Raw genomic sequence first — 19,810 nt, 5'->3', positions numbered from 1 at the left:
ATAAAAAAAACTCCCAGCAAACAAAAGACCAATGGCTTCATAGGTGAATTTTACCAAACATTCAAAGAAAAACTAACACCAATCCTTCTCAAACTGTTTCAAAATATTCAAGTGGAGGGAAGACTCCCAAGCTCTTTTTACGAGGCCAACATTATCCTAATCCCAAAACCAGACAAAGACACTACAAAGAAAAAAAATTATAGACCAATATCCCTGATGAACATAGATGCTAAAATTCTCAACAAAATATTAGCTAATCAGATCCAGTAATACATTAAAAAAATCATATACCATGATCAAGTGAAACTTATTCTGGAGATACAAGGCTGCTATAATATTCACAAATCAATAAATGTGACACATCTCGGAAACAAAATGAAAGATAAAATCACATGATCATATAAAAAAATGCAAAAAAAGCATTTGATAAAATCCAGTACCCATTTATGATAAAAACTCACTAGCCCTGGCTGGTTTGGCTCATTGGTTAGAGTGCTGGCCCATGAACCAAAGGGTTACAGGTTGGGTTCCTGGTCAAGGGCACATACCTGACTTGCAGATTTTAGGAGGCAAACAACTGATGTCTCTCTCTCTCTCTGTCTGTTGCTCCCTCCCTCCCTCTCTCCCTCCCTCCCTCCCACTCTATTTAAAAACCAATAGAAAAATATCCTTGGGTGAGGATTAACAAAAGAAAAAAGGGAAATAAAATCTACTGAAGTGGGAATAAAGGGATCATACCTCAACATAATAAAGCCCATATATGAAAAACCTACAGCCAACATCATACTTGACGGGCAAAAACTAAAACGTTTCCCTTAAGATCAGGAACAAGACAGGGATATCTGCTTTTACCACTCTTATTTAACATGGTCCTGGTATACTAGCCACAGCAATCAGAAAAGAAGAAATAAGAGGGATCCAAACTGGAAAGGAGTTAAGTAAAACTGGCATTATTTACAGATGACATGATATTGTATATAGAAAACCTTAAAAGACTCACCAACAAACTACTAGATCTAATACATGAATTTGGCAAAGTAGCAGAGGAGAACATATTCACCAATGATACATCTGATAAGGGGTTAATTTCCAAAACACATAAAATACTTACACAACTCCACACTAGGAAGACAATCCAATTAAAAAATGGTCTAAGAACCTGAATAGAGACTTATCCGAAGAGGACATACAGATAGCCGATAGACATATGAAAAATGCACATAATCATTAATTATCAGGGAGATGCAAATTAAAACCACAATGAGATATCACCTCACACCTGCCAGAATGTCTACCCTGATAAATCAATAAACAACAAGTGCTGGAGAGCATGTGGAGAAAAGGAAACCCTAGTGCACTGTTGATAGGAATGCAGACTGGTACAGCCACTGTGGAAAACAGTATGGAGTTTCCTCAAAAAATTAAATATGGAACTGCCTTTACCCAGTGATCCCACTTTGAATATATCCTAAGAATTCTGAAACACCAACCAGAAAGAATATATGCACTCCTATGTTCACAGCAGCATTATTTACAGTAGCCAAGATCTGGAAACAGCCCAAGTGCCCACCAGTAGATGAGTGGATAAAAAACTGTGCTACAGCCATGGCTGGTTTGGCTCACTTGTTAAAACATCGGCCCACAGACCAAAAGGTTGTGGGTTCAGTTCTGGTCAAGGGCATGTACTTGGGTTGCAGGTTCAAGCCCCAGCCCCTTGGTCATGTGGGAGGCAACCAAACAATGTGTCACTCTCACATCAGTATTTCTCTCTCTCCCTCCCTTCTACTCTATCTAAAAAAAAAAAAAAAAAGCTGTGGTACATGTATACAGTGGAATACTACACAGCTGTAAAAAGGAAAGAACTCTTACCTTTTGTGACAACATGAATAGATCTGGAGATTATAGTGCTAAGTGAAGTAAGCCAATCAGAGAAAGACAAGTATCGCATTATGTCACTTATATGTGGCATCTAATGAACAAAATAAACTGATGAGTAAAATAGAACCAGAGCCCTGGCCGGTTTGGCTCAGTGGTTAGAGCGTCAGCCTGCAGTCTGGAGAGACCTGGGTTCGGTTCCCGCTAAGGGCATGTACCTCGGTTGCAGTTTGTCCCCGGCCCTGGTTGGGTTGTGTGGGTGGCAACCACTTGATGTGTCCCTTTCACGTCAATGTTTCTCTCTCTCCTCCTCCCACTCTATCTGAACAAAATATCAAAAAATGTCCTAGGGTGAGGATTAAATAAATAAATAAATAAATAAAACCAGAGTCATGGATACATGATACAGTCTGACAGATGTTAGAGGAGAGGTGGGTGAGGTGGATAGAATGAAAAAAAAAGTGAAGAGAAAAGCCAAAGAACATATATGCATAGCCCATGGACACAGATAACAATGTGGTTAGGGCCAGAGGGAAGAGAAGGTGGGGTTTGGGTGGAGGGGGGCAAAGGGTCAGGGGATATGAGGAACATCTGTAATAATGTTGACAATAAAAATAAATAAATTAATTAATTAAACCACACACACAAAAATGAAACTTATTTATAACCCAGTGATTCCACTTCTGGGTAAATATCCAAAGAAATTCAAAACACTAATTTTAAAAGATTTGTGCACCCCTATGTTCACTGCAGTATTATATACAATAGCCAAGATATGGAAGCAACCCAAGTGCCCATCAATAGATGATTGGATAAAAAAAATTGTGGCACACCCTAGCCGGTTTTGCTCAGTGGTTAGAGCGTCGGCCTTCGGTCCAGAGAGACCTGGGTTCGGTTCCTGCTAAGGGTGTGTACCTTGGTTGCAGTTTGTCCCCAGCCCTGATTGGTTGTGCGGGTGGCAGCCACCCAATATGTCCCTTTCATTTCGATGTCTCTCTCTCTCTCCCCCTCCCACTCTATCTGAACAAAAAATGGAAAAAAATGTCCTTGGGTGAGGATAAAAAAAAATTGTGGCACATACATACAATGGAATATTACTTGGCCATAAAAAAGAATGATATCTTACCATTTGCAACAACATGGATGGACCTAGAGAGTATTATGCTAAGTAAAACAAGACAGAGAAAGACAAATACCTATGATTTATCTGATAAGTGGAATCTAAAGAACAAAATAAATAAATAAAACAGAAACAGGCTCATATATACAGAGAACAAACTGAGGGGGGTTGTGGGGTTGTGTTAAAAGATGAAGGGTTTAAGAAGCACAATTTGGTAGTTATAAAATAGTCATGGGGACTACGAAGTACAGCATACCAGAAAGTGAAATAATTCTGAGATAAAGGTATTATATATATAAATAAATACACACACACAACTAGTTATTTTGGGTGAACTAATGCTAAATATAAAATGAGAATCACATAGACCAAGTGTAGTTAGTTGGTATGGAAAAACGACAAAACAGCTTACAAAGTAGATAATCCATAGCTGAATAATTAATAGTTGACTTGACATCAGGTCCAGATCAATGACTCTATAGAGAGTGAATCCTACTTGGTTTTACAAAATATTAATTTTTATTTATTTATTTATTTTATCCTTACCTGAGGACATTTTTTCCATTTTTTATTCAGATAGAGTGGGAGGGAGAGAGAGGAAGAGAGAGAGAGAGAGAGAAACATCGACGTGAAAGGGACACTTCGAGTGGTTGCCACCCGCATGACCAATCAGGGCCGGGGACAAACTGCAACCGAGGTACATGCCCTTAGCGGGAATCGAACCTGGGTCTCTCTGGACCGCAGGCCAACGCTCTAACCGCTGAGCCAAACCGGCCAGGGCCAAAATATTAATTTTTAAATAATTACATACTATCCTTTATTGCCTGGTTTAAAAAAGTCTCTTCCTTAAAGCAAGTGTTTTGAGAATGAATAGAAAATAAAAGCTAACTTTTAAGAAGTTACTAAAAGAAAAAAAGTTTCATACTGGAACTAAACTATACTGAGTGTGGCAAAAGTAGGTTTACATTTGTTTGTATGGAAAATAATACTAAGAAATAAATAATAATACAAGAATAAACTGTTTCAAGTACTCACAACTATAAACCTACTTTTGCCACACTCTGTATATTCCTCAACGAATTCTGCAATTTTTTACAAAAGTTCTGTGATAATTCAAAATAAACTTGTATTTTAACTCCATCTTGAAGGGAATATTACAGGTGTGAAATACTCACCTAAAAGTGCATTTTTTCCATGATCATCTGGTAGAAATCGCTTGTCTACAGCACACACTAGGATGTGTTCAGGAAGATTGGGAGACTTTGCCCCAACCAGAAGGAATCCTGCTGGGATGTCGATTTGTTCCATACACAGTGATACCAAACGCAAATCCTTTCCTGCTTGACAAAAACCTAAAAACCGGGTAAAAGGACGTAGAGAAATGTTTAGGGAGGTTAAAAAGCTTTATAACCCATTTGGAGGGGAGATTTACCTGTGGGAATCACTATTAAGGACTAAATTTAAAGTCCATATACTCCAACTAGAAGACAAATCTATTATATGTGCCCCTCTGAGCAGAGTTGAAAAGACACTAAAAGGAGGTACAGTCGTCCCTCGTTTATCGCGGTTAATCTCTTCCAGACTCTAGTTGTTGCACCTGGCATTGAGGGATTCCTGGGGTGTTCAAATACATAGACCTACAGTCCATACGTACAATAATTTTAATTTTAATTGTAATACAGGGGTGTATAATTGACTCAGACAACTGAGCGCGCTCTATCATTTTCACTGTCTCAATCAAACTTTTTAATGAATATATTTGAAAAAACTGCGATAGAGTGAAGCTGCGAAAGTCGAAGTGCAAAGTGGCAAGGGACGACTGTATTCTGAATGGTGTAGTCAACATGAACAACTTTTATATTTTCTGTCCACAAGTAAGGACATGATAAAGATACAGCAAACTTTGAAAGAAAACATACGGCCTGGCCAGTGTGGCTCACTGGTTGAGTGTCAACCCATGCTTCAGGAGGTCGCTGGTTTGATTCCTGGTCAGGACACATGCCCACGTTGTGGGCCAAATCCCCAGTGGGGGCATGCAGGAGGTGGCTAATCAATATTCTCTTTCATTGATATTTGTCTCTCTCTCTCCCTTTCCCTTCCTCTCCCTCTAAAATCAATAAAAATGATGATCAGAGTCGCGGGTTCAATTCCAGCCCAGGGCACGTACCTTGGTTGCAGTTCATCCCCAGCCCTAGTCAGTGTCGCGCAGGAGGCAACCAATCCGTATGTCTGTCTCATATTGATCTCTCTCTCTCTCTCTCTCTCTCTCTCTCTCTCTCTCTCTCCCTCTCCTTCCCTCTCTCTTCCTCTCTCCTTCCCTCCCACTCTATCTGAAAATAAATGGAAAAATATCCTCTGGCGAGATTAAAAAAAAAAAAAAGAACAGAGATCCTCTCCATTTCACATGGGAAGAGACTGAGCTCGGAGGTTAGTGACTAATAAATGAATGGGCAAGGACTACAACTCAGAACTGTTAGGTTATTTTCTCTAGTTATGACATGAAATGACAAGATTTGACAAAAACCTTACATAACATCTTTGGACGCCATAAGGTTTATGGGTTTATGGTAACTCATTACTTCATGATTTATTAAAAATCATTTGCAACAGATGCTGTCCTGGGCCTGGGGATATAGATATCTTCTTTTAAGAACTCATACTATAGTTAATAGGAAGAATTGTATAAGGAACTGATAATCACAAAACAGTATTACAGAGGACTGCTGTTTTCTGCTACAGATCACTGATCTCCACATCTTCAGGGACATGATCCCCTCTGCACTCTAATCATGTGATTGCCCTGGAGAACTGTGATATTCCAGATTGATCTGGAGCTGGCACCTGATTCAAGCGGGGTCACTGTAACAGTCCATCTTTCCCCCATAGTTGATCAGTTCAGGGACGGGCACTTGACATCACCAGGCCAATCAAAATTTTTCCTTAAGAATTCTGAACACGAAACCAGAGAGATCGTGGCTTGGTTAGTTCTGTAGCACTCTGTTCTTTGCCCTGTGAGAGAAGTCTGTCACAGAGACAGGAGGGACTAGGGAGGAGGGGATGTTCTGGTGGAGTTTGGATCCCTAAAGCCCAGCTGTATCTGCTTTTCCCATGGTTTGGTAATGCCAATTTTTGCTTTGGAATTCTTCTAGTAACTTCTTCATTCTACCTATGTTAGTCTGAGTTGGGTTTCTGTCACTTGCAACCAAATTAGGCCGAATAAAAGTATAAGTGCTGCCCTGGCCAGTTTGGCTCAGCGGTTAGAGCGTCTGCCTGCGGTCCGGAGAGGCCCGGGTTCGGTTCCCGCTAAGGGCACGTACTTCGGTTGCAGTTTGTCCCCGGCCCTGGTTGGTCGTGCGGGTGGCAGCCGCTCGATGTGTCCCTTCACGTCGATGTTTCTCTCTCTCTCTCCCTTCCTCTCTCTCCCTCCCACTCTATCTGTACAAAAAATGGAAAAATATCCTCGGGTGAGGATAAAAAAAAAAAAAGTATAAGTGCTATTTGAGGGAATTATGGGAGAGGGAGGATGGACACCTAATTCTACACACAAACCTGAGGCAACCACTATCATCACTGCCCCATATAAAGTACAAAAGAACCATACTAGATTCTTCCAGCATCAATTTATATTATTATGTTAACCAAATGCCAACAAACAATTGGATGCCATCAGTTAGTATATGAGAAATGAAAAGAAAGTAACAAACTTTGCATGAAGCTGTGGTGCATATAATGCTACTATATGGTCTGGATCATTAAACCTCAAAAGCAGACAAAATAAAATTTAAAAAAGTCAATGGACGAAAGACTAAAATTGTAAGGACAATGGAGTTCAACTATTTCAAGCCTGTAGATACCCTTTCAACATTAAACAATTTCAAATTTAACTTTTAGTGTTTGGAAATTGAGAAAAATAACATCAAAATGGTTTTGTAAATTCTTTAACAATTTTACATGAATCTATTTTATTATTAACAATATCATCTATATTTATTTGAAAAATAGTCTTTATATGTCTGTCACATTATTCAGTTTACAAACATTTTTGGAGGCTATGGATACATAAGCTCCTTGGAAAAAAGTTCAGCTAAAGTTGGAGGGATCACAATACCAGATTTCAGGTTATACTACAAAGCCACTATAATCAAAACAGCCTGGTACTGGCACAAGAACAGGTATATAGACCAGTGGAACAGAACAGAGAACCCAGAAATGGACTCAAGGCAATATGCTCAATTAATATTTGACAAAGGTGGCAAAAGCATACAGTGGAGTAAGGACAGCCTCTTTAATAAATGGTGTTGGGCCCTGGCCAGTTTTGCTCAGCGGTTAGAGCGTCGGCCTGCGGTCCGGAGAGACCCGGGTTCGGTTCCTGTTAAGGGCACGTACTTCGGTTGCAGTTTGTCCCTGGCCCTGGTTGGTCGAGCGGGTGGCAGCCACTCGATGTGTCCCTTCACATCGATGTTTCTCTCTCTCTCTCCCTTCCTCTCTCTCCCTCCCACTCTATCTGTACAAAAAATGGAAAAATATCCTCAGGTGAGGATAAAAAAAAAAAATAAATAAAATAAATAAATGGTGCTGGGAAAATTGGACAGCTACTTGCAGAAAAATGAAACTAGACCATCAACTTACACCCTACACGAGAATAAACTCAAAATGGATAAAAGACTTAAATGTAACTCATGAATCCATAAAAATCCTAGAAGAGACTGTAGGCAACAAAATATCAGATATCATATGCAGCAGAATTTTTACTGACACATCACCTAAGGCAATAGAAACAAAGGAGAAAATGAACACATGGGACTACATCAAACTCAAAAGCTTCTGCACAGCGAAAGATACAATCATCAAAACGGAAAGGCTACCCACTGTATGGGAGAGCATCATTGCCAATGATATATCAGATAAGGGGTTAATTTCCAATACATATAGAGTGCTCATACAACTCCACAAAAGGAAGACAAAGAATCCAATTAAAAAATGGGCAGAGGAACTAAATAGACACCTCTCCAAACAGGACATACAAATGGCTAAGAAACATATGAAGAAATGCTCATCATCACTAATCATCAGAGAGATGCAAATTAAAACAACAATGAGGTATCACCTCACACCTATCAGAATGGCCGCCATCAACAAATCATCAAACAACAAGTGTTGGCGAGGGTGTGGAGTAAAGGGGACTCTAGTATACTGCTGGTGGGAATGCAGACTGGTGCAGCCACTATGGAAAACAATATGGTGTTACTTCAAAAAATTAAAAATTGAACTTCCATTTGACCCAGTGATCCCGCTTCTAGGAATATACCCTAAGAAGCCTGAAACACCACTCAGAAAGAATATATGTACCCCCATGTTTGTAGCAGCACTATTTACAATCGCTAAGATCTGGAAACAGCCCAAGTATCCATCAGTAGATGAATGGATAAAAAAGCTGTGGTACATATACACAATGGAGTACTAGGCAGCTGTAAGAAAGAAAGATCTCTTATCCTTTGAGACGACATGGAGGGACCTTGAAAGTATCATCCTACGTGAAACAAGCCAAACAGAGAAAGACAAGTTTCATATGATCTCACTTATTTGTGGAATATAATGAACATAACAGGCTGAGGAATGGGGTAGTCCCAGAGACGCGGAAGCAGGGTACAGACTGACAATCCCCTAAAGAGGGGGGTGGTGGGGGAGAGATAAACCACAGAACTTATATGCATGTATGCATGAACAGTGGATATGGATAACAATCTGGGGAAAGGGCAGGGAGGGGGGAATCAGTGGGGGAAAAAGAAACATCTGTAACAAAAATTAATTACTATAAATAAATAAATAAATAAAAGAGTTCTGCTGCCCCCACCCCCATTAAGAGATAGGATTCACTATTTGTTTTGAACTTTGGAATTTGAAAATTGATAATGATGATGATGATAAGACAATCATGATATTGATGGCAGGTAAAATTTATGGCGCATTTAATATTAGCCAGGTACAGTGCTAAACACTATTTAGATTATATTATTTAACCCTCTCAACAACTCTAGGTAGTTACTACTATCTCCTTTTCATAGATGGAGAAATTGAGCTCAAAAAGGTTAAGGAACTTGCCCAAGGTTACATATTGATCCAGTAATAGTGATACAAGACATGGGAAGTTTACTATATGGAAACAGATAAAAAGCATACTATTCAATTTAGCAAAAGAAAATCTAAGAACAGTTATAATCCAGAGCTAAAACTATGAGGGGTGAACAGTCTTTTTCACCAAATTCTGAGTCCTAAAAGGAGCATTAATTTTTTAACCAAAGGAATTATCAATTTAAATATAGACAATTAACCTAGAAACATATTTCTCCTAAGAAGTATCACCTTTATTATGATTTGCTCCAAAAAGCAGAATATATAAAATATATTCCCAAATTCAGTGATGAGAGGTTCACAATTGCCTACTGATGGAAAACAATGCTTGGGGGAGTTGTCTCTGCCACTAAGCAGTAACACAACCATTCTACAACTTTGATTCACTCTATATTAGAAAGAATGGACTAGACAGAACCACAAGTCTGTATCAACTTGTCCCAATCTGCAAATTATTACAAGCCTTTCTAGACCATCAGAGCTATATGGAACTTCAAGAACATCAGATACAGCATTCCCCAATAAGTGATTATCAAATTCCCAGGGAGTCAAGGTATTCCAAGATACTTGGGAAGTAAGTGAAAGTTAAATAGATATCATTACCAATTTCTAAAACCTAATAAATAAGTATTCTAATATCCTACTTTTAAAACAGAATGTTCTGGGAACCTTTCATCCTACTCATGTAGGGATAGTAGAAACCAGTTAAATAAATTCAGGACTCACTCAGTTGAAAACCAAGTTAGTGTGTGGCTTTTACTATAACATAATTTTAAGTTGTTTTTATTGTTAAGTCATATATTGATATGCTGCTTAATTAAATCCATGATAGCTTATTGGAAAGCTCAGGGAACACTGATTCTGTTAATGAACACAAAAAGAGTAATTTTACAAATGTGCCTAAAGATGCTTTTTGCTAGATATAAAAGTTAGATCTCCACTCATCAAATAAGATTATAAAAAAGGCAGCAATATGTTTCTAGGACACCAAAAACAGCAATGTTAAGGTAAAAATTTTGTGATTATATTTCAATTTGGTTTTTCATGTGTGAGAGAGAAGTATGTCATTTTCAGAGAAATTCTGCAAATAGCAGTCTGAAACTTTTTCATCACATTGAGCAAAGATGCATAAATTATACAAAACAAACTAGTACATCCTTTAAACCCTGAAATGTAGAAATTCCAAAGTTTAGGTATTAAAAGTTGGTTTTGAGCTTTCTTTGATGCTGGAAAACATTTAAATTCACTTGGCTACCTTTCTCCCCCCAACCCAAAAAATGTGTAACATTTTATCAGCAAAACATACTTTTTCTTACAGAACCGATTTACAGTAAATTAAAAAGCAATTAATGAATAATAAAATGTAGATATTTTGAATACATGAATAATTTAAAGAGTATATTAATATGTTGATCTAAAATAAATACTTTTTACTTAAAATCAATTATTTATCACATGCCATATAATGATAATTAGTATTTAAATCCCTAAGGGGTTCAAACGATTATATATTACTATAAGAGAGATTTGTGGGTTAAAGATTGCATAACTACTCCAATCTCTACAATATGTAAATGAGGAAACTAGACCCATAAAGGTTAAGAAAATGGCCCAGAATCAAATATGCAGTCAAGTAGAAAAGGTGGGACTAGAACCCATGTCTCTTGACTCCAAGTTAGATGCTCCTTCATCCTCATTAACATCTCTCTGACTCATATAAGTCACCTTTCCTCAGTCTGATGTGGGATTATAGCTTCTTCTTTGCCTATTTTTGTTGTCCTTTCACACAACTTTATAGGCTGCATCCTGGGAGCACCTGGTATACCCCCCTGCCAACCATGGGCTATGACAGCATCTACCTATCTCATACTTGCAGATGAATCTTTAACATTCATGGTTTTGCTGGCCACAAAGGTAGCTAATGGGTAGAGAATAACATTTCCGATGAGATTTCTCAAAGGAATACATTTCAGCAAAGGGAAATTACTGGGAAAAAGAACAATTTTGGTTCTGAGCTAAAGAGAAATGGAGTTGAGAAGACACAATGTGGAAATATCTGACAAAAGCAGGATTTTCTATAGAATAAAGATTATTTTAGAGTGATTTCTGTGGCAAAATAAAAACTATACAGTCCACTCAAATTAAGTCACTTAGTTTTTAGGTGCAGACTTTGAGGGTTTTCCCATTTATCATATAAGTAATCATTATTTTACAGTAACTGGATTCTAAGAGAAACATGTGTTTTAGTCTCCTTAAAACTTTTTTTCAAGAAGTGCTTGTAACAATCAAAACAGGACATGTCTTATTTTATGCTTAAAACTCCACAATGAAGGAGTATGTAAAAGGGACATAGGAATCAACTGAAATTGCTCCCAATGGGAAAATTTGAACAACAAAATAAAGTGGTGTTGGATTATAACCCAAAACATAAAATAAACATCCATAAGTACATAATAATATAAATAAATGATTGAATAAATAATGCCCTTGTAGTAGAATTTCACATAGTTTATGTAGATACTCTACCCTAAAGGAGGCAGAGCATAACTCCTCATTCATTATGTGTAGGCTGAGCATCGTGACATTCTTTCACCGTTTGGAAAGGGGTCAGGAGAAGAGTGAAGATAACACTCCCTTAACAAGGTGATCTAGGTCAACATCAACTGCCATATATCATGTTGATAGCATGTACCCTTGATATAATATGATGAAAATGGCACTTTAACTCTATGATCTTCCTCTCCCAAACCCAAACCCCAATCTAATCAAGAGAAAAACACCAGACAAATTCCAACAAAGGATTCTCCTACAGTATAATATACCTGACTAATAATTCCTAAAACTGCCAGGCAGGGGCATCAAAAACAGGGAACGTCTTAAAAACTCACAGCCAAGAAGAGTGTGAGGAAACATGACACCTAAATCTAATATGGTATCCTGGATGGAGATTCTAGAACAGAAAAAGGACATTAGGTAAAAACTAAAAATTCAAATAAACTATGAACTTCAATTATTATGAAAATTAATGTAAGATGTTAACAGTAGGGGAAACTGCAGGGATATGTGGAAACTCTTACTATTTCTCTCAATGTTTTCTGTAAATCTAAAGCTGTTTTTATAATCTACTTAAAAATGTCCTATTTTATCTTCTTGCCTTCTAGTTATTATCAAACAAACCACATAGGCAATTTAATTCAGAGATAAGAGAACAAGAGAGAAAGCAAAGGCAAGGCTAAGTCTCAGAACAGGGTCAGGAAGAAATCAACTGAAGGTAAAAGATGGTTACAAAATCAAACAAAAGTTCCTAAACTCAGTTTGCAGTTACTCTGAGAACATGTTCGCTTGCCAGGGGCCTGGCCTTTTATTGTGATATCTATTAACTGATTTTTCTCAAAACCCTTATTCTTGGGATTCAGATCAGCTAATTATACACAAAACATACCATCAGAGATCCTCAATTAAGGAAAACAGTATGTGCCCTGGTCGTTTTGCTCAGCGGTTAGAGCGACAGCCTGTGGTCCAGAGAGACCCGGGTTCAGTTCCTGCTAAGGGCATGTACCTCGGTTGCAGTTTGTCCCCGGCCCTAATTGGGTCGTGCAGGTGGCAGCCACTCAATGTGTCCCTTTCACATGGATGTTTCTCTCTCTCTCTCTTCCTCCCACTCTATCTGAACAAAAAAATGAAAAAATGTCCTCGGGTGAGGATTTAAAAAGAAAGAAAAACAGTATGCAAAGAGCAATATTTATGTATTTGTTTGTTTGTTTGTTTGTTTAGTATATGCCCCTAGCAGGAACTGAACTCAGGACTCTCTGGTCCGCAGGCCAACACTCCAACCACTGAGCCAAACTGGCCAGGGCGCAATATTTATTTTTTTCATAGATTCAAAATAAACGGTGTGTGTCTGTAAAGAATGGAGATCTAAAGAATCTATGAAATGTGATTTATTTTTTGAAACAGGTGTAGCAGCAGGTGGTTCTATGTTTCCACTGTTAGAAATGTTATTCACCTAATAAAGGTCAAACATTAAATCTCAATTAAAATCTCAAACAAAATGAAAAGAAACTTTATTACTCCCTGGAGGATAATTTTTAATTACCTCTGAACTAATCCTGAAAGAAAGATCTAATCTTTCTTTTTAGAAGCTATTGAAGATCTGGGGAAACATATGCAAGAAAGATAAGTTATCATTGAGGTGGGCATACATATGACATATGTGCCCCTAAATATTTTCATTTTCTGAGAGTAAAAGTGAAATATTGCCTAAAACCAAGACTCTTGCAGCAAATTATTTTAACTAAAAAAAAAATAGTAGAGGGCTCCTCTTTATAAATGCCATCTGCATTTCCTTAAATAAATAGCCAAGGTTTTCACTTCACAGAACCAGATTTGCATTCTCCAATTATCTCCAACTTGAAGGTTACAGAGTAATCTAAATGGGGGGAGGGGAAAGTTTACTGAAACAGCTGTAAACACAAACTAAAGTAATCAAGGCAGGAGGCCTAAAATTTGGTTGCCCTTCACCCTTTTAGACAATCAACTGCCTCCCAGCAGGGTAGGAACCTACACTATTCCAATAATTTACATAAGAAATTAGCAACCATCATTTACATTTGAATAGTAACCCCCAGAAACCCATCAGGTGTTAAGTATCTGCTTATCTAAATTGCCTCTAAAAATAGCTTCAGCTTCCTTTAAGCCTTAGGTAAATAGAGGATTTCCCATGACAGGAAGGTCCACTGAAGCAAGTCCAGTATTACATTGCCCTATTTCATTGACATTTTTATAAGGAAAATGTCTGGGCTTTGAGTGACAAGACTCCAAGAACTACATTAGAACGAGCCAAACTGAAAGAGCCATAGATAAACTATAAATGATCAAATTATAAATGATGCTTTTTGTTTTCAAAGGCCACCCTCAGGTGAATTAAAGAGGCAAAACAAATAATGGATGTGTAATTAATATTAAGAGACCAAAGTAGCTGATGGAATCTAAGTGTAGCTAGTACTTTTGGGTTGTCTTAGAATATGAATCTTGTGCTTAGGTGAGATAGTTCTTTTTTCCTAGAAACAGATGTGCCTCTAAGATTCTTCATCCTTCAAATAACTATTACCCTTTCCTTATACTTCACAGAATCACCTGCTCTCTGCTAGATCACTAAGTTTATATCTTGGTAAGTCCTAAACAGCTTTCCATACCTGGTTATATATAATATCAATGGTGCCAGATATCCCAAAGACAGTCTAAAAAAAATACCTAGGGCACAGGAAAAACGGGGGAACTGCTCCCCCATTTTTTGTATACAATTTGATATTTCACACAATGATCCTCTAAAGCTTTTTCTTTGGTTCTATTTCATTCTTACATAGAACAAGATTCTTGATGACAATCCAACAATATTTTAAGCACCATTTCCACTTCTGATCAATTAAATAAAAGGCATGAAAATGGATATAAAACAGGTAAGTGGAAACCAAATAAATGCCAGTCATCTCCCACACCTCTGCAAGTTTGAAGGCCTGTAATACACCAATAATGAGTAAATTGATATATATTATACTATATTAAGTCTGGGCAAAATAAACCACTCATGTGGAAACAAATTCATAAGGAATGATGTGCTTCTCAGAAGCAGACCCAACTCTAAGAGCAGTAGTACTTAATTGCTAGAGACCACTGGTAGTGAAGCAGGCTAGAAAAGCTACAAGGAAGATTATTCAAGTTTCCAAATCCCCTAGGTAGTTTATCAGAGGGCAGGGAAGAATGGAGGGAGTGGGAGGGAGGGAGAGGTAGAGACGAGATAGAGATAGAGGTAGAAATAAGACAGACTAGAAAGGAGAGAGAGAGAGAGAGAGAGAAATAGAGAAATAGAGAAATAGAGAGAGAAAAATCAAGAAGAAAATAGAACTTCCAAACAGGGAAAACCTATCCATCTGGCTTGGAATATTTGAATCTCTAGTTTATCTAAATTATTTGCACTTCAAGCTTTGTAGAGGGAATATCCTGAAATTTTACCCCTCCTCCTTCTTCTCCCTTCCACCCCCAAGATTTTCATGCATTGGAATCACCCCTGATCCAAGTCAGTCTGGATATAAAAGTTATACTTTGGCTACTATAGATAAAGTAGAATTCACATACTAATTAGGGTGAGAAGGCCAGAAAACAGCACTATATACCATGAAATGGAGAAAACAAAGTATAATTTTTTTTTTTGGTATATGCCCCTAGCGGGAACTGAACCCAGGACTCTCTGGTTTGTAGGCCAACACTCCAACCGCTGAGCCAAACCAGCCAGGGCAAAATAGAGCATAATTTAAGTTGTGACATCACGAAAACCATGCAGTGCTGAAAATGTTTTATATTAGGACTAGGATTTTCTTTTTAAAAGTGTGGTTATAGCCTTGGTAGAGAAGGTGGTTGACAAAATAAATAAAATGGGATTTTCAAAATATGTACATTTTTCCCTCTATAGATAACAATATTCTGGATGAGTGTTCAAACTAAAGGTAAATATAAAGCATCTGATATCTCTGCTATTGTTTTGAGGGTAGAAAAGATTGAAGTAGGCCCTGGCTGGTTTTGCTCAGTGGTTAGAGCATTGGCCTGTGGTCCAGAGAGACCCGGGTTCGGTTCCTGCTAAGGGCAGGTACTTTGGTTGCAGTTTGTCCCCAGCCCGGTTGGGGTGGTGCAGGAGGCGGCCACTCGATGCGTTCCTTTCACATTGATGTTTCTCTCTCTCTCTCTTCCTCCCACTCTATCCGAACAAAAAATGAAAAACAAAAAAATGTCCTCTGGTGAGGATTTAAAAAATGAAGTAGAGCCCTGGCCGGTTTGGCTCAGCGGTTAGAGCATTGGCCTGCAGTCCAGAGAGACCCGGGTTCGGTTCCCGCTAAGGGCACGTACCTCGGTTGGTTTGTCCCCGGCCCTGGTTGGGTTGTGCGGGTGGCAGCCACTCGATGTGTCCCTTTCACATTGATGTTTCTCTCTCTCTCTCTCTCCCTCCCCATCTATCTGAACAAAATATCAAAAAATGTCCTCGGGTGAGGATAAAAAATAAAAAATGAAGTAGAAAAAGAAAACACTAAAAAAGTTCCTAAAGTAGTACCATTTTCAGGAAGTACCTGGAGTACTAGAAAAACGTGACCTGGGTCTAGGCTGCCATTGCCACATTCCATCTCAATAAGTCATCAACTGCTGTGAATCTTAGTCTTTTCATCTAAGATAGGGTGATAATACTTGCCCTGCTTATAGCACCTGCTATGAAGTCATAGGAGATAATGTAAGAGCATAATTATTCCTCATTCCTTTCTGTAATTACTAGTTTCTAGCCTTGAGCACCACATCTAATAAGGCAATATTAGAGTGATTGAAAAACAAAAAACAAAATTGAAACCCACCATCTGTAGTGCAAGACCCTTCCGGGGCGGGTTTTTGTGAATAGGGAATTGGCGGGCTATTTGAATCAGACATTTCTTCATCATCTTCGTCATCTTCCATTTCATTAACTGTTAGATTGTTAGAAAAATCCAGGCTTCCATTTTGAGTGTAGCGGTGTACCAAGTCTTTATCCAGATCCTCCACCTTGGGTTTTACATCTGGGTGAGCAAATAAATCATAGCTCATTTAATAAAAAGATGTTTAGGAAAGATAACCAAAAGAAAAAATCATAGTTCTGAAAGACATCTGAAGATAGGTAGCCTAGCATTTTCTAACAATTAACCAGTTTATTTCAGAGGTCCCCAATTGGGAAGGTCCACTTCTTTTTAAAAGAAGTCTACAGGTAACAACCAACACCACGGAAATACAAAAGATCGTTAACAACTACTATGAACAACTATATGGCAACAAATTCGACAATCTAAGCGAAATGGACAAATTTCTAGAAACACACAGTCTCCCAAAACTATTCCCGGAAGAGATAGAAAACTTGAACAGACCAATAACAACTAAGGAAATTGAAGAGGTAATCAAGACTCTCCCAGCAAACAAAAGCCCAGGCCCAGATGGTTTCACGGGGGAGTTTTACCGAACATTCAAAAAAGAACTAACACCCATTCTCCTCAAACTATTTCAAAAAATTCAAGAAGAAGGAAGACTTCCAAACACGTTCTATGAGGCCAGCATAATTCTAATTCCAAAACCAGAAAAAGACACTACGAAGAAAGAAAACTACAGGCCAATATCCCTGATGAACATAGACGCCAAAATCCTGAACAAAATATTAGCAAATCGGATCCAGAAATACATCAAAAAAATTATTCACCATGACTAAGTGGGATTCATCCCAGGGATGCAAGGCTGGTACAATATTCGCAAATCAATAAACGTGATACACCACATAAACAAAATGAAGAATAAAAACCACATGATCATATCAATAGATGCTGAAAAAGCATTCGACAAAATCCAGCATCCATTTCTGATAAAAACGCTCAGCAATGTAGGAATAGAGGGATCATATCTCAACATAATAAAGGCCATATATGAAAGACCTACAGCCAACATCATACTCAATGGACAGAAACTAAAAACATTTCCATTAAGAACAGGAACAAGACAGGGATGTCCACTTTCGCCACTCTTATTTAACATTGTACTGGAAGTCTTAGCCACAGCAATCAGACATGAAGAAAAAATAAAAGGGATCCAAATTGGAAAGGAGGAAGTGAAACTGTCATTATTTGCAGATGACATGATATTGTACATAGAAAACCCTAAAGACTCCATCAAAAATCTATTAGACTTAATAAATGAATTTGGCAAAGTAGCAGGATACAAAATTAACGTCAAGAAATTGACGGCATTCTTGTACATCAATGATGAACTCACAGAAAGAGAAACTGAAAAAACAATCCCGTTTACCATCGCGCCAAAAAAATTACGATACCTAGGAATAAACTTAACCAAAGAAGTAAAGGACCTATTTGCAGAAAACTACAGGTCATTGAAAAAAGAAATAGAGGAAGATATAAAAAAGTGGAAGCACATACCCTGTTCATGGATTGGAAGAATTAACATCATTAAAATGTCCATACTACCCAAAGCAATCTATAGATTCAATGCAATCCCCATCAAAATACCAACGACATATTTCATAGAACTAGAACAAATACTTCAAAAGTTCATATGGAACCAAAAAAGACCCCGAATAGCCACAGCAATCTTGAAAAAGAAGAACAAAGTAGGTGGGATCACAATACCAGATATCAGGTTGTACTACAAAGCGACTGTAACCAAAACAGCCTGGTACTGGCACAAGAACAGGCATATAGACCAGTGGAACAGAACTGAAAACCTAGAAATGAACCCAAGGCAATACGCTCAATTAATATTTGACAAAGGTGGCAAGAGCATACAGTGGAGTAAAGACAGCCTCTTTAATAAATGGTGTTGGGAAAACTGGACAGCTACATGCAAAAAAATGAAACTAGACCATCAACTTACACCATACACAAAAATAAACTCAAAATGGATAAAAGACTTAAATGTGAACCGTGAATCCATAAAAATTCTAGAAGAAAATGTAGGCAACAAAATTTCTGACATCATACGGAGCAGAATTTTCACTGATACATCACCTAAGGCAATAGAAATAAAGGAGAAAATGAACACATGGGACTACATCAAACTCAAAAGCTTCTGCACAGCAAAAGAAACAATCATCAAAATGGAAAGGCAACCCACTGTATGGGAGAACATCATTGCCAATGATGTATCAGATACGGGGTTAATTTCCAATATATATAGAGTGCTCATACAACTCCACAAAAGGAAGACAAAGAACCCAATTAAAAAATGGGCAGAGGAGCTGAATAGACACCTCTCCAAACAGGACATACAAATGGCCAAGAGACATATGAAGAAATGCTCAACATCACTAATCATCAGAGAAATGCAAATTAAAACAACAATGAGGTATCATCTTACACCTGTCAGAATGGCCTCCATCAACAAATCATCAAACAACAAGTGTTGGCGAGGGTGTGGAGAAAAGGGGACTCTAATACACTGCTGGTGGGAATGCAGACTGGTGCAGCCGCTATGGAAAACAATATGGCGCTACCTCAAAAAATTAAAAATTGAACTTCCATTTGACCCAGTGATCCCACTGCTGGGAATATACCCTAAGAAGCCTGAAACACCAATCAGGAAGAATATATGTACCCCCATGTTCATAGCAGCACTATTTACAATAGCTAAGATCTGGAAACAGCCCAAGTGTCCACCAGTAGACGAATGGATAAAAAAGCTGTGGTACATATACACAATGGAGTACTATGCAGCGGTAAGAAAGAAAGATCTCTTATCCTTTGAGACGACATGGAGGGACCTGGAAAGTATTATCCTAAGTGAAAGAAGCCAAGCAGAAAAAGACAAATACCACATGATCTCACTTATTTGTGGAATATAATGAACATAACAGTCTGAGGAATACAGTAGACCCAGACACATGGAAGTAGGGCACAGACTGACATTCCCTCAGAAGAGGGGATGGGGGGGGGGAGATAAACCACAGAACTTATATGCATGTGTGCATGACCAATGGACATGGACAACTAAGCCGGGGACAGGGTGGAGGAGGGGTGGGGTGGGGGGTGCCAATGGGGTAAAAAGGTAAAATATCTCTAACAAAAAAATAAATAAAAATTCATAAAAAAAATAAATAAATAAAAGAAGTCTACAGAT

At 38.1% G+C, this 19,810-nt stretch overlaps 1 protein-coding gene across 1 annotated transcript in view; it reads right to left on the bottom strand.

Annotated features, from left to right (window-relative positions):
- Nucleotides 1-19,810, bottom strand: part of GREB1L (GREB1 like retinoic acid receptor coactivator) — a 171,698-nt gene that overhangs the window by 140,059 nt on the left and 11,829 nt on the right. Inside the window, exons 3-4 of the mRNA XM_036245203.1 lie at nucleotides 16,522-16,719; nucleotides 4,171-4,347 (exon numbers count right to left, since the gene is read on the bottom strand). Coding sequence (XP_036101096.1) covers nucleotides 4,171-4,347; nucleotides 16,522-16,719 — 375 coding nt within the window. The remainder of the gene's footprint in view (nucleotides 1-4,170; nucleotides 4,348-16,521; nucleotides 16,720-19,810) is intronic.

Source organism: Molossus molossus, unplaced genomic scaffold (assembly GCF_014108415.1).
Source record: "Molossus molossus isolate mMolMol1 unplaced genomic scaffold, mMolMol1.p scaffold_m16_p_6, whole genome shotgun sequence".
NCBI classification, from domain to species: domain Eukaryota; kingdom Metazoa; phylum Chordata; class Mammalia; order Chiroptera; family Molossidae; genus Molossus; species Molossus molossus.
Note: the sequence above shows the minus strand (reverse complement) of the source record. Positions and strands in the feature narration are given on the sequence as shown.